We start from the raw sequence: 13739 nt of genomic DNA on the forward strand, positions 1-13739 counted from the left end.
TTTCCCAATAATTTTGGGACATGAACCCAAAACTGAAGTAGATCAAATTTCAGTGGACCACACCATAGGAATCAGTTGTGATTGAACAACCACCGTAAAAAACTTCTTGCGGGATAAAATCACATAAAATCATTCCTAAAGTCTATAAATCACATGGTGTGGCCCAATGGATTTTGGAATGGTCTGAATTTTGGCATTTCTCTTCATCCCATCTGGATTTTTCTAATTAATGGATTGGATGACATTATAAAAGTTTTTCGGCCCCATAAACAAGCCGGAACGTTTTTTACTGGACGTACATCCAAAGTTTTCCCTGTAGCGTGACCCACTCATACTTTAAATCCTCTATTTTCTGAAGAAGATGGATTTGAAGGGCCGCACCTGATGGAGGGAGTGGATCTGAAACGTCCATCACGATGGGCCCCGCACACGTGCTTGTGGACTTAGCTTGTAATACAAGCATTCGCTTCCCTGATCTGGAAATTTCCATATTAGGCCAAAAAAGGTGGACGAAACCGAATATACTTTTCTGCACTCACCTATCACTAGTTGCATACGTGTGAAACATTCAAACCGTTCATCGAAGTGGATCTGATCAGAAATCATTATCCCAATACCAAATATAGTATGTTACCTTGTGTATTACACACGTGCTAATAAATGTACGGTTAAAACACTTTCGAGTTGTCCTTCTTCCATGTATATATTTTCTAAACTGAACATTTAACGGTCAAATTTTTATAAGATAAATTGAAATTATTTTTAACACTTATGAACGTCTCAGATCTGAAATACATTGATATGTCAGCATATAAATTGCGAATCCATGTGCACATCTCATGCGACTGGATATACTTAGTTTTAGCATTTGACATATGGAAGCAACGAGGAAACTGCGAAGAGAAAACATACTGCCGTTAGGAATGCGGTTGTATACGTTATAGGTGGCGGACTTACGAGCCTGACTCGCGTAGGCATGTGGAGGGCCTGACTTGCGCTAACTGACTGCTGCATTGAACAAATAAAAATAAGATCCACACCGTCCATATGGTTAGAAGATAAATTATAACCGTAGATCATGAAATTATATCCAATATAAATCTTAAATGGGACATAAAATAGGGAACGGTGTAAAATTATGCCTAAAATCTCTAAATTTAGGTGGTGTGCTTCGAATAAGCTTTAAAATGTATTTATCATGGTAGAATCTTATATCTTAGTGTGATAGGTCATATGAGTGGATTGGATGGCATATAAACACCACGATGGACGCCACCAATTTCAATATTTTGAACGGTAGGACATACCATCTCAACTGGTTCCCCATGGTGTATCCAATTTAGGAATTTAATCAGAACGAATTTATGATGAAAGTCTAAAAACAAGTCGGGTCACCTGATGGACGGAGTGGATCTGATCTAAAAGAAGCCATTCAGTCCACGGCAGCGTTACACTCCCGGCTGCCGGCGAAAGCGCGTAAGCGTTTCGTTTTATATCGTGTTATGGTGGGTAAACTTCTATACCCCAGTTTTTGATAGACTCGACCCTTTTAAGCTTTTGTTTATCTCATTCGGAGACGAGTCAAACGAAGACAAACAGAAGGAGCGTTAGTATCAGCCTCTCAATGTTGTAGACTCTTTCTGATGAGATGGGTTGCTGGCTCTTCTTGTGTTTGAATGAGGTATGGCTGTTGGGTTTTTTGAATTGTTATGTAATTTGTAAGATTTGAGTTGTTTTTGTCTATTGGAAGAGGTTTTTGGGGTTGAATGATGAAAGAAGATGGGTTTTCTTGGTTTGATTTCATTAAGCTGACAATTTTATTTATTTATTTTTTTTCTTCTAACATTTCTAGAAATGGGTTTTGCTTGTGAGATTGAAATTATTGTAACGGGTGAATTCAAAAGAATGTTTTTTTTTTAAAAGATATTTAATTGAATCTGATGTGGGTTTTGATGTTTTTGATGTCTAGAACTTTTTTTTTTTGTTGAATTAGTTTATTTTTCATAGGCAAACACTTAGGGCCTGTTTGGATACATGGAGAGGAAAGGAAAGAAAATTTAGTTTCTGCTGTTTGTCAAGCCTTTCTCTGTGAGAATTTGTGGGAAACACAACTTACAATTTTCAATCTTTGTTGGAAATAAACAAATTTAGGTTTCTCAAGGTTGAGCTCTAATGTGCCACCATCTATCTTCAATTGCCTCACATATGCCACATGGGCTGATGTGCCAAATGAGCTGTTGTCCATCTTTGGTTATGCCTCACAAGTGCCGCTATGCCACATTTGCCAATGTGCTCCATGTGTCTTCTCTTGTGCCCCTCATGTCAAGCGTCTCACGTGCTAATGTGCCACGTGTGCAACATTGGTCTTCTCTTGCACCCCACATGTGCTAATGTGCCACATGTACCACCATTCATCTTCCCTTGTGCCTATATGTACAAAGCACTCCACATGCGCTAATGTGCCACAGGTGCCATCGTACATCTTCAGTCATTCCAAATATGCCATATGTGCTAGTGGTGCCAATGTGTGCAATTGCTGCCATCTAGCTTCAAGCGTCCAAGTGTCAAATGTGTCTTGTGCCACATGTGCCACCCTACAGCTTCAATCACCTCACATGTACCATGTTGTTCCACAATTCAACTTCAAGTGCTCACATAAGCCGTGTATGCCACATGTGTCAATGCCCATCTTCAAGCATCCCACATGTGCTGCATGTACTAATCTGACACATGTTGGTAGTAAAGTAGGAGCATTTTTACACCAGGCTCGAGTGGGGTGGCCTGCGAGATGCAGGAGCACACTCTGGGTGGGCAGCTCGTGTGAGGCGGAACCCATGTGATGTGGGGCCCACGAGGGGGTTCGGTTGAGGACCTAACCCATGGGATGTGGGGCTTGGGCTATGAGATAAAGGGATTGATTCACCACACTCTATCAGTCTAAGCTTTTAGAACAACTGGTTAGTTGTCCTGCATCAAAGTGGTATCAGAGCGGGAGGTCTCGAGTTCGAGACTCCTCACCGGGGGTGATTAATGCAGGAGCATATTCACACCATACTCACGTGGAGTGGCCTGTGAGATATAGGGGTGCTCTATTAATTCGAGCTTATAGAGCAAGTGGTTACTTGTCCTACATTAGATGGCCACCTAGAATTTTTTGTCCAAGATTATTTTTTGCCAAACAACAAATCTAAAAATGGATCCTAAATTTCTAGAATTTTTTTGTTCAAAAACAAACAAGGAAAACAATGTTTCCTTTCTCATAGTTTCTTGGAAATAAGATTTTCCTGAGAAACACTATTTCCTTTCCTATACTTTCCATGAATCCAAATAGGCCCTTAAAAGAAAAGAAAAAGAAAACACAGATGCATAGTAGGTGTTTGGTTTAGTAGGCAACTGAGTCAGTGAGAAGATAGTCAGCCAAATCATTGGACTTTTCTTAAGGGTGCGTTTGGTTGCACCGAATATTGTGAAATTTCATGACATTTTGCACCAAATTAGACTGATTAATCACGAAATATCATGATATTTGGTGCAACCAAACACATCCTTAAACATGGATAAAAAACATTAGAAATTCATAAAAGCACCAATCTCTTTTAGTTTACATGACCATCTCCTCGGTGCCAAGTCCTTGGAAGAAGCCCATGTAATGACATTAATGCAATCACCTTAACTTCTGCCTCGTTCCAATCAGCGATCTCACTTGCCCATACGATGCCATCTTAATTTTGTCTGCATTGCTTTGTAAAACCTCTCCAAAACAGGAGTGCGATTGCATTCGATGATCCCCAATGAGATCCAACCAAATCAGAACAAGGTCCATAACCGAGACATGACTTCCTCTCGATGAAGCTTTAGTGGGTGAGATTGTGCTTGATTAACTTATGTGTGCTTATTTCTTCCTTTCCATGTATGAATAGCGAATGAGATTATTCTCCAATGGATGATCGCTCAGTTTTTAAGAGGTCTGCCATCCTGCCCTCTACAATGTCAGCGAACTTCTCTTAGGTCCCCTACATCACCCTTTATAATGGAGAAGAAGGTACTCTGCCTTTTGCTCATCCTCGAGAAAGATGAAACCTATACTTGGGAAGTATTGCCTCATCTAGCAAAGGTATTTGGGAGTTAGAATTTGGTTTGAGGTGGCTGTCCAACAACCACCCTCAGTGGGATTCGGTTGCACTTGCCCTCCTTAACAAAAGGTGGAATATTCCCTCTCTCTCTCTCTTATGACGACAAGGTGTACCCACCCCCTTTTAAGGCAAGACTAATCCTTGCAGATGCAAGCAATCACCCGCAAAACACATGCATCGGGTAAATCATGGGGAGGGGAATCAAACTCGCGTTTGTGGGAGCAAACCCACGACGCTAGCCATTCTCTCTTTCATAAGGGTACAAAATAATGACTCGGATGACAACTCCCAACTCTTTCCTCATATCCGAATCCTCTCATTACCAACATTCCCTTCAACTCAAAGAAAGTCAATTTTCAAAACCCACAAATTTCTACAGAAGACTAAATTCAAATTTCCTCATAAAGATCTGTTTAGCTTCAAACCAAGCAAACTTTCCCATTGTCCATGCATAGATACAAGGAAATTTGAATCTACATGAAAATAAGATGGTTTTTCAAATTCACTTTGTTGATCTAAAATTGTCTTTTTTCAATTTCACAAGTTGGCTTTTTTCCTTAAAAGGTTATTCGCGACTGTAAGGATTCTTTTTCCAGGTTACTTAGGTTGGATTTGATGTGTGGTCTTAGTTACATAAGAGTTTTTGCCCCCTCATCTTTTTCTTTTTCTTCTTCTTCTTCTTCTTCTTTTTTTCTTTTCTTTTTCTTTTTAACTGGGGGAATAGTGAGCTAATATCTTTCTTTTCTATTTCAGGGATAAGAAACAACAAATATTCAGAGGTTTTGCTGACGGAATCTGATTGTTGGATTTTGTTTATATCGGAGTTTTATTCAGCATGTGAATCTTTGGATTGATTCATTCAAAGAGAGCAAAAAGAGCAGGGGTTATATGTCTTGAATTATTTGATGTTCATGGAGCTTGAAGAAACTACTGCATATATAGAGAAAATGGATAGAGAAACCTCTTCTGGAACTCCTCTTGAAGAAACTCATCTCTCTCGGACCCATTTCCCTGATGGTGTGAGACAGAGTGCTTATAGATTCGATGGGTTGGGGCATTATTTTAAAAAGGAATGGGATCTCACAGAAGGTAGCGGGAGTGAATTCTGTTGGTATCATGTGGTGCTTCCCAAGGGAAATGAGAGGCTTGCAATATCTGCACAATATCTTATTGACGTTCTTTGCCCACCTCTGAAACTCCAGGACATTCTCACGCTGGTTAGCACTGGACCATTTTGTGGCCTTGTCGATGGGGCACTTATTTTTCGGGTAAATTCACCAGGACCTGCTCTGAGTGGGTTCACCCTCAGGCTTGCAGCTAGAGTCACCGAGAATTCGGTGATTACCGTGTCTTTAGGTCGGATTCCTAGATTGGGTTTTTCTCCTTCTGGTCAATCTCTTCTTTCGGACATCCCTGAGAATCCCAATCTGGTTGGAAATGATGGGAAGGGGGAACCAGCTGGGATTGTGATTGAAGAGCGGTTTCTGGAATATTTGTTGACCATGAATCACTCCGAGGAAGCTGATAATCCGGTGCCAAAAACTGTCGGCAATCTTCTTGTCCACATTTTAGATACGCACATGGATCACCTTCAGGATATTGTCACTGAGCTCGAGATGGAATTGGATACTGTCGAGCTCGAAATGGATAATGGTAATTACCATTCAATAAGTCTAAGCTGCCTCTTGAATTTTTTTTAAAATGCAGTGGGTTCCTGTGATACCGGTACCACCATAAGCTTACAGTGTTACTGGGCATATGTGGGGCCCGGTGATGTATTTGCGCATCCAACCCGTTCATCAGATGCATCACCTAAAACAAAAAACACTCAGAGCCCAAAAACCTGATCTGAAACTCAGATGGGCCACGGGACGGGGAACATTTTGAGAGGGAATGCCTGCCATTGATTAGACTAGGTGGCCCACTATATTGTGTATATAGAATCCATGCTGTTCAGACCCTTCATCCAGTCCATGTGAAGGTCTGGGATAAAAATCGGGCTGTTTTCGACTCAGGTGGGCTCCTGTGCAATTCAAGGGTGAGCTTCCACTCCTAGTTTATTCCCTTTGATATCATCCACCTGAATTTTTGGATAGGAATGAGTTACGGATGCTGGAGGTTTTTTTTTAGGCGACGCATCTGATAGATGGATTGGGTTGTGTGATTACATCACATGGGTCCCACATCTTCCCAGTACCACCGGAATGTGCCCCTCTTTTTATTCATATCTTGAATAATTTATTTGCAGCATGGTTCTTCATTTCTTGCTTTATCTTGCTGGTAAACTTTAAATATGGTCCCTTTTTGGAGACTTACTACTGTTGAACAGGATGACCCTTGTGTTGTTCTTTGCCATATCACGTATGGTTGAAGCTTTATTTCATGTTTTTTTGAATAGAAGATCCCTTCTTCCCCTTCTCCTCCGCCTTGTAGTTTTCTCTTCAAATCATTACCCTTTTCTCTTTACAATTACCCTTCTTCTCAGCGGTTGTTTCTTCCACCACTTGGGCTGCATAGCATTTGGGCCTAATCATGAATTGAACTGTGAACATTCATTTCAATCAAGAGGAAATGAGAGTAGTTAAGGATGTCTCCTAGTATTTGTAATTAGGAATCAGCCCTCAAATTGCATTGACATTTCTCTCTCCAACTTGTAAGTAACCCAACTGCGATTTGTAGCCCACATTTGCAGTGTGAATGCTACGGAAATTCTAGTCTGGTTATTTCCACTTTATCAAACTCAATATTTGCATCTCAAGATTGTGAGTTTGGATGTTCAATCAAATTGGATTGCAACCCTTCAATTCAACAGAAGGAAAATGTCTAGTGTTAGATAAGCCCATTTCATTTATGATGGGGGATCAGCCCCAAATTGCAATTATTATAATATCAAGTCCAACACGAAACACCTGGATTTGCTATTATGGGTTTCCTCGTTGTTATGAATTAAAGTGTTGCCATGCCCACTTTCATCATTTCCTCCAATAATGATTAACTGAAAACTGCAATTTAAACTCAATCTAGCATCCACACACACCCTTAATTTTTCACAATTGGATGGAGATGGTTCTTCAAGTGGCTTTCTTTCTGTATTGCTCTAAGGTATAAGCTCTTTCCTCAACCGCAGGTGGTGGTGCTACAAAAAAAGAGATGTTGGATGATAGAAGATTCCCAAAAATGCATCTGAATTTGCAGAGACTCCTACAGGTATTTTCTCAGTGTCTACATAAATGCACAACACAAGAAAGTTCCTTTGTGATGCCCTTACATGAACACGAACTGAATAAATGGATAAGGATACAACTCTGCATTTTGAAACAGTCTAGGCCATGGATATGGATGGATACAGTATCCCATCCAGTACCATTATAACATCGCTTGCGGTTCAGATGACGACCTGATACATTAGGATATAAACCTACCTTATAAGTAATCATGTAGTATATGGTATTCCACCCCGTCTTGTGACCTTACAAGTACTCATGTAGCATCTCGTATTTATCTAGATTGCCTTGTACAAGGCAAAGGCTATCTTTTTGGACAACCATGTATTTGTTTTTATTAGAATCAGAGCCAATGCTAGTTGACAAACCATGAACATGTGCTACCATTTGGACAAGGCTATCTGAATGGAACTTAGTGGGTAACCAAACGGGCCCTCAGCGCCAATATGGCATTGTACATTACTAGTACGGTCATGGTGTGCTGTAGCTGTAAAGGCTGTTATGTAAAGGTAACAGTGACAACCGCTACACTTTACAGGGTTGTAACGGCCGTAACAGTTGTTATGGAAAAAAATTACCCGTAATGGCCGTTACAACCCCCGTATAGGCCGTAATGGTTTATTATGGGGCCGATATAGGTTTTTTGGATATATATATATATATAAAATAAAAGATACCGTAACAGTTGTCACGGGGGCTGTAATGGCTTTTACAACCCTGGCTTTTACAACTTGTATCGTAAAGGTAATGATGATAGCTGTTACGGCCACTGTTATCGTTATGGAATACCTTGAGCACAGTGGTACCTTTATCATATACAAGCATCCACCTAGGAGTTCATTTCCAAGGAGCAAAATTTATGGATGTTTCTGAACCCGAAACAAGCTCGACCGGACCTGCTGCCCATCAAAATGGACCAGTTGCCAAAACACGTTGTGGGAGAGAGAGCATCCAAACTTTACACTTCCACTCGGTCAACCATCTGGGCCTACTGGTCTGACCTAAGAAGTTTTCATTCAAATCATTATGATGTCATGTCAATCAACATTGTGGGTCTTACCTAATGGACTGGCTGCTGAAATGGTTTGCTCAGAGCTGTCCACAAAAATGGGTCAGGGTCCGGTCAGGATTTCAAAACAGTGTACAAAAAATAAAAGAATTGTGGAGAATTTAACTCCTGTCCAACTTGATGGCTTACGGAAACTGTTTTAAATCGACTAGTCCATTAAGCTAGCTTCATATTTTGGAAAGAGCAACGCCCAGCTCACATCAAGTGTGGGACATTCTAATCAATGGAGAGAATCACAAGAGGATGTATACGGTCCTAGATTGCATATCTGTGGTTTGCAGCTTGTAGTCCAATTATCTAGATCCAACCAGGGGGATTATGCCCCTAACATCTCCCAAATGTGGGGCCACATCAGTGATTGAGATGGATCAAGTCAGTGGGTCAACCTGATCCGTTGACTGACTCAAGACTTCCATTGATTATGAATACTTTTCCAGGTTATTGGATCATCTGAATTCAGATCTGGGCCGTACATCTGTTTCATTGAGCTGATTTGTATCTTTGTCGCAATCCAGGTAGTCGCTCATGGGGAGCAGGTTTTCCCTCGCGTCAAAGAAAAATGTGCTGCAAAAGGTTGGTTAGCTAATGAAGACATTGTCTCCCTTGAGGAGATTATTGGCCGCCTCAGGAGGCTAAAAGAAAATGTGGGGTTTATAGTCAGTCGGGTTGCAGCAATTCAGGCGGGTCTTGACAGCTGGCAGGCTGAGCAAATAAACCGGAAGCTTTACTATCTATCCTTTCTTTCAATGATCTTTCTACCGTTATCTATCATCACTGGAGGTAAGCCTTTTTTTTTTTTCTTTTCCTTTGTTTGTTAGGTGGAAAAGAATACAAATTCCCTTCATGTGACAGTTTCCTCTGTTTGAGAAACCAAAAAAGAGGAGAAAATTGGGAAATTGATTTCCTTTTCCTATATTTTCCTCAATGTGAGTAAAACCATTTCCAAAGAGAACCTGTTAAAATATAGATTTCCATGGTTACAAGCGACAGTTCTCATTGTTGGACCGTTGACCTTTCAATATTTCCATGGAAAACAACACTCATAACCAAACAACAGAATTACTGTTGGATTCCACGGTTTTCCATTGCCTGAGAATTCCACAGGGGTATGCTGTCTCCACATTTTGGGTTCTCTCATCCAGTCAGGCTCCTCGACTTTCAGGAATGCTTATTTGCGAGTGCCAGTCTACCATGACACCAATCAAAAGCATTCCCACATGTGCCAACATGGCATGTGTGCAATATCTGGGCCCTTCATCAGGTGGGCCCACAATGAATGTCTCGTGGCACAGTAATCAGGTGGTCTGCTCATCAATAGGTCACGTATATAGCTTGAGTGGGACTGTCGGCTATTATCTTTGTGACCATCCATATATTTTTTTTATACACATGGGTCTTCCTGATGAACAGCATGGATCTCTCTCTCCCCACTAGGGAATCGATACCATAACCTCAGTGTTGAAACGAGGTATCTTTCACTCAGTCTACCACTTGAGCTATGGATCAGGGTGTAACAGCATGGATCTCTTGCAAGTATGCAATGTTGGCGTGTTGTGTTGCTGGTATTTTCTGTTTGTGGACAGAGTCATGCAAGCATTCTTCTTATCTGATTTCCGGAACATGGAACCTATGTTTTTCTTTCTGGTTTTGCAGTATTCGGAATGAACGTCGGAGGTGTGCCATGGACAGGTCAGAATGACCCTGCTCTGAAAGATGGGTTCCTCAACGTCATATTGCTGTGTGGCGCACTGCTGCTGGTTTTAGTCGCTTGCTTTACATTCCGGGCTCTTTACACACGCATATCAGCTTGGGTGTTGATGAAAAAGAGAGCCTTTAGAAGAACTGCCTCGCTCAATCGAAAGTCGTTCTTGGGAAGAAAAATCCTTGAGAACGGCAGAGTTCAGGGCAGGGATGGTTATACTCAGCTTTGAATGGTCCTTTTGAGGTAACACTCTTATACTCTCTCCATTTTTTATTCAGTCCATTCTCATTCAATATCTGCCGTTGGTTCATATATACGTGGTGTAACATACCTCGATAACCCGCTTTGAAGCCTACCATACCTACCATACCCATGCAAGTTAGGCTAAATGTAATTGCAATTTGAAGCCTTGCTTTCTCATTGTGAATGCTTCTGTTCAAAGCTCAAGCCTTTGGTTGGCGGATCTGGGTCCTGACTCTTGAGGCCCATTTTGAAATGGAAGGCGGGCCCCACCCAGAGGTTTGTTTGAATACATCCTGATGTATTACAATACAATATGTTGGGACTTCAGCAGTTGGATTTAGACACCCAAAAAGAAAAGAAAACTCTCAGACTGAATATTTTAAACCTTTGATTATGCGGACAGTTGAATAACTTAAGAGCTTTTATGTATTTAATTATTTGAGGTTTTGAGATGTGGACAGTTGAATAACTTGGTAGCCTTTATGTATTTATTTATTCGAGGTTTTGAGATGTGGCACCCTCTGTTTTGACCCAAAGAAAAATAACACCCTCATTTGATTTTCCAAAGAATCCCTTATGTTTTCTAAATATGGTCAAAAATCACCTGGCCATTATTATTATTATTATTATTTGGACAGAAAAACTAAACAGTGGTTAGGTTAGCAAAATCTTTTTTAAAAATGCCAATATTACCCCTCTCCCAAATCCCCAAAACCCAAACTCTAACTCTAACCTCTATTGACTTAAGGGTAAAAACATCTTTTTTCATGGTTAAAGGACAACTATAAAGTCTATGACATGGTTCCATCATTTTTTTTCCCCTACCGATGTTAATACAGGATGGTTTTTGACTAGAAATGAAAAATGGAAGGGGTTGCTTAGGAAAATACACAAGGGAGGGTGTTCTTTGTCCTTTGCCCAATGGGAAGGTGCTATATGTTAAAACCTTTTTTATTTTTTTGGGTCAATTGCTCTTTGATCAAGCTCAATGTTCATGATTCAATTCACTTGCGCGACCAAACATGCCCTATTCATTGTGTTACCTTGTTTCCTTCATACAAGAAGGGGATAAATCCACAGGCAGAGCTCTACATGATGTGTGGGACATCCGAGCTGTGCATTGTCCGTGCCTCTCTACATAGATGACCTTGTTGAAAAAAAGAAACCATGTTGGTCAACTCATCACAGGTGCAAGTTGCACAGTTCAGATGTCCTACACATTTACAAGGTTGGCATATGTGCCTGTGGACGTGTGTTTGTGGGCTTACGGAATTTCACGTCTTCTCCATGTCTTGAATACATGATGAAATTTTGCAGGAACTTCTATTGGATGACCCAGAGGCAGGATTCTCCGGTGAATGCGAATCAGAGCTTTCGAATGCAAAGCCGGTGGTTGAAGATAGTGCTTCTGTTCAAAGCTCAAGCCTGTAGTTGGTGGATCTGGGTCATGAATTCCATTTCAAAATGGAAGGTGAACCCCATCCATTTCCCCATATTAATCCATTTTTCTTTTAGAGGTTTCTTCGAATACATCCCCATGTAAGAATATGTTAGGACTTTGGGGGTTGGATGGGGGACACCCAAAAAACAGAGAAAAATAAAAATAAAAATCTCAAGTCTGAATTTTTAAACCTTTGATTATACAGATGGTTCAATAACTTAAGGAGGTTTTATTTATTAGTATCCACCATTCAAAAATGAGACCCATCAAATAAACGATTTGGATCATTGGAAGAGTTCAACGGCTAAAGTCCTAATGTATCATATTGCAATGGGTTGGATGCATTTTAGCAGATTTGGATCGTCGGAAGAGTTCAACGGCTAAAGTCCTAATGTATCATATTCCAATGGGTTGGATGCATTTAATTTAGTTTTATTTTTTTCAAATTCATTTATTATTATTTGTGGATTGTGGGGCACTTACATCGGGAAATATATTGTGGCTTAGATCTTTTGTACAATGATTGATATTCTAAACTTGTTTCTCATTGATTTTGTGGAGTGAATTTATACCGTTCATTGGGGGATCTTTTGATGATCTTATTATCTGAGGATATGCACACAACCATAGGCTTTCAGTTTTTATCAGTGGGGCTATGATTCAGTAATCCAGACCGCTGATCTGTTGGTCCCTACCATGGATGGATGGGTTGTGCCGTAAAAATCTTTCAGATCGGATATCTTGACCATTGATTTACAGGAAAGACTGAGAATGTACTATCGATGTGATACTTGGCGTGTGGCCCATCCATGGTAGATCCAAATAGACCGATGGTTCAGATCGCTTAATCATGAACTCGCATTGAGTGAGAAATCGTGTACCGTTCATACCCTTTGATCAGCAACATGCGATCCTGATCCGATCAGTTCTGTACGTTATTGTAAGGTAGCATATTCTACAAGCACCTATGTGAGGCCTACCGTACTATTTGTATGACATCCACTCCATCCATCAGATGCGTCCATCTGTCAACTTTCCCCAGGCCTTATAAAATCGTTCCTAAAGGATATAAAGTCACGTGGTGTGGCCCACATGATTTTTGAAATGGTCTGACTTTTTCTGTTTCCGTTCATCCTTTCTATGGTTATCTAATGAATGGATTGGATGACATTCTAAAAATATGGTGGGCCCAGATATAATCTGGAACGTTTTATGGTAGGCATCCATCCAAATTTTGCCCTAGTGTGATTTACATGTGTTTATCTCATCCGTATTTTTGGTGAAGAAGATGGATTTCAAGGACACCTGATGGACGGTGTGGATGTGTCACCTCTATCACGGTGGCCCCACACACGTGCTTGTAGAGTAGGCTTATCATTCAAGCGCCCGCTTCCATTATCTAGAAATTTCCATACTGAGGAAACCAAAGTGGAAGAGACCGAGCATTGATTGTGAATAGACTTCGCTGTACTCGACTAACGCTAGCGGCAATGTTGCACACGTGAGAAAGATCCCGGCTATTTTCTCTGGTGTGGTCCACTTGAGAGTCAGATCCTCTTCGGTTTTAGGCTCCTGACCTAAAATGAGCTGGAAAAATGGATGGACGGCATAGATATAAAAAACATACATCAAGGTGGGCCCAAAATGCCCAACACTTGCTGTTGGATGCTGATTCAGTGGACCGGGGAACAACCGAGGGCGCGGATTAGGGAAGCGGATTGGCTACTCCCCCTGCCACCAGCCCGGTGGCTGTGGTCGGTGCTCTGTGGGCCCCACCATGATGTATGTGTTTCATCCATTCCGTTCATCCATTTTTACAGATCATTTTAGGGCTTGATCCCAAAAGTGAGAGGGATAGAAATCTCAGGTAGACCACACCACAGGAAAACAATAGTGATTGGATATCCACTATTAAAATCTTCCTAAG

At 40.9% G+C, this 13739-nt stretch overlaps 1 protein-coding gene across 2 annotated transcripts; it reads left to right on the top strand.

The window, feature by feature from the left end:
• Positions 1-1518: 1518 nt before the first annotated feature.
• Positions 1519-12232, top strand: LOC131218748 (uncharacterized). 2 transcript variants are annotated; one of them, XM_058213513.1, is made up of 6 exons: positions 1519-1681; positions 4887-5786; positions 7261-7340; positions 8942-9206; positions 10080-10371; positions 11689-12232. In XM_058213513.1, exons 2-5 carry the CDS (start codon positions 5039-5041, stop codon positions 10355-10357), a joined length of 1371 nt encoding a protein of 456 aa, XP_058069496.1. In that variant the 5' UTR covers positions 1519-1681; positions 4887-5038; the 3' UTR covers positions 10358-10371; positions 11689-12232. The 2 variants fall into 2 exon arrangements, with proteins under 2 accessions (XP_058069496.1, XP_058069497.1); XM_058213514.1 differs by having other exon boundaries at positions 1522-1689; positions 4894-5786.
• Positions 12233-13739: the final 1507 nt, after the last annotated feature.

The sequence above is a fragment of the Magnolia sinica genome, chromosome 11, assembly GCF_029962835.1.
Source record: "Magnolia sinica isolate HGM2019 chromosome 11, MsV1, whole genome shotgun sequence".
NCBI lineage: Eukaryota > Viridiplantae > Streptophyta > Magnoliopsida > Magnoliales > Magnoliaceae > Magnolia > Magnolia sinica.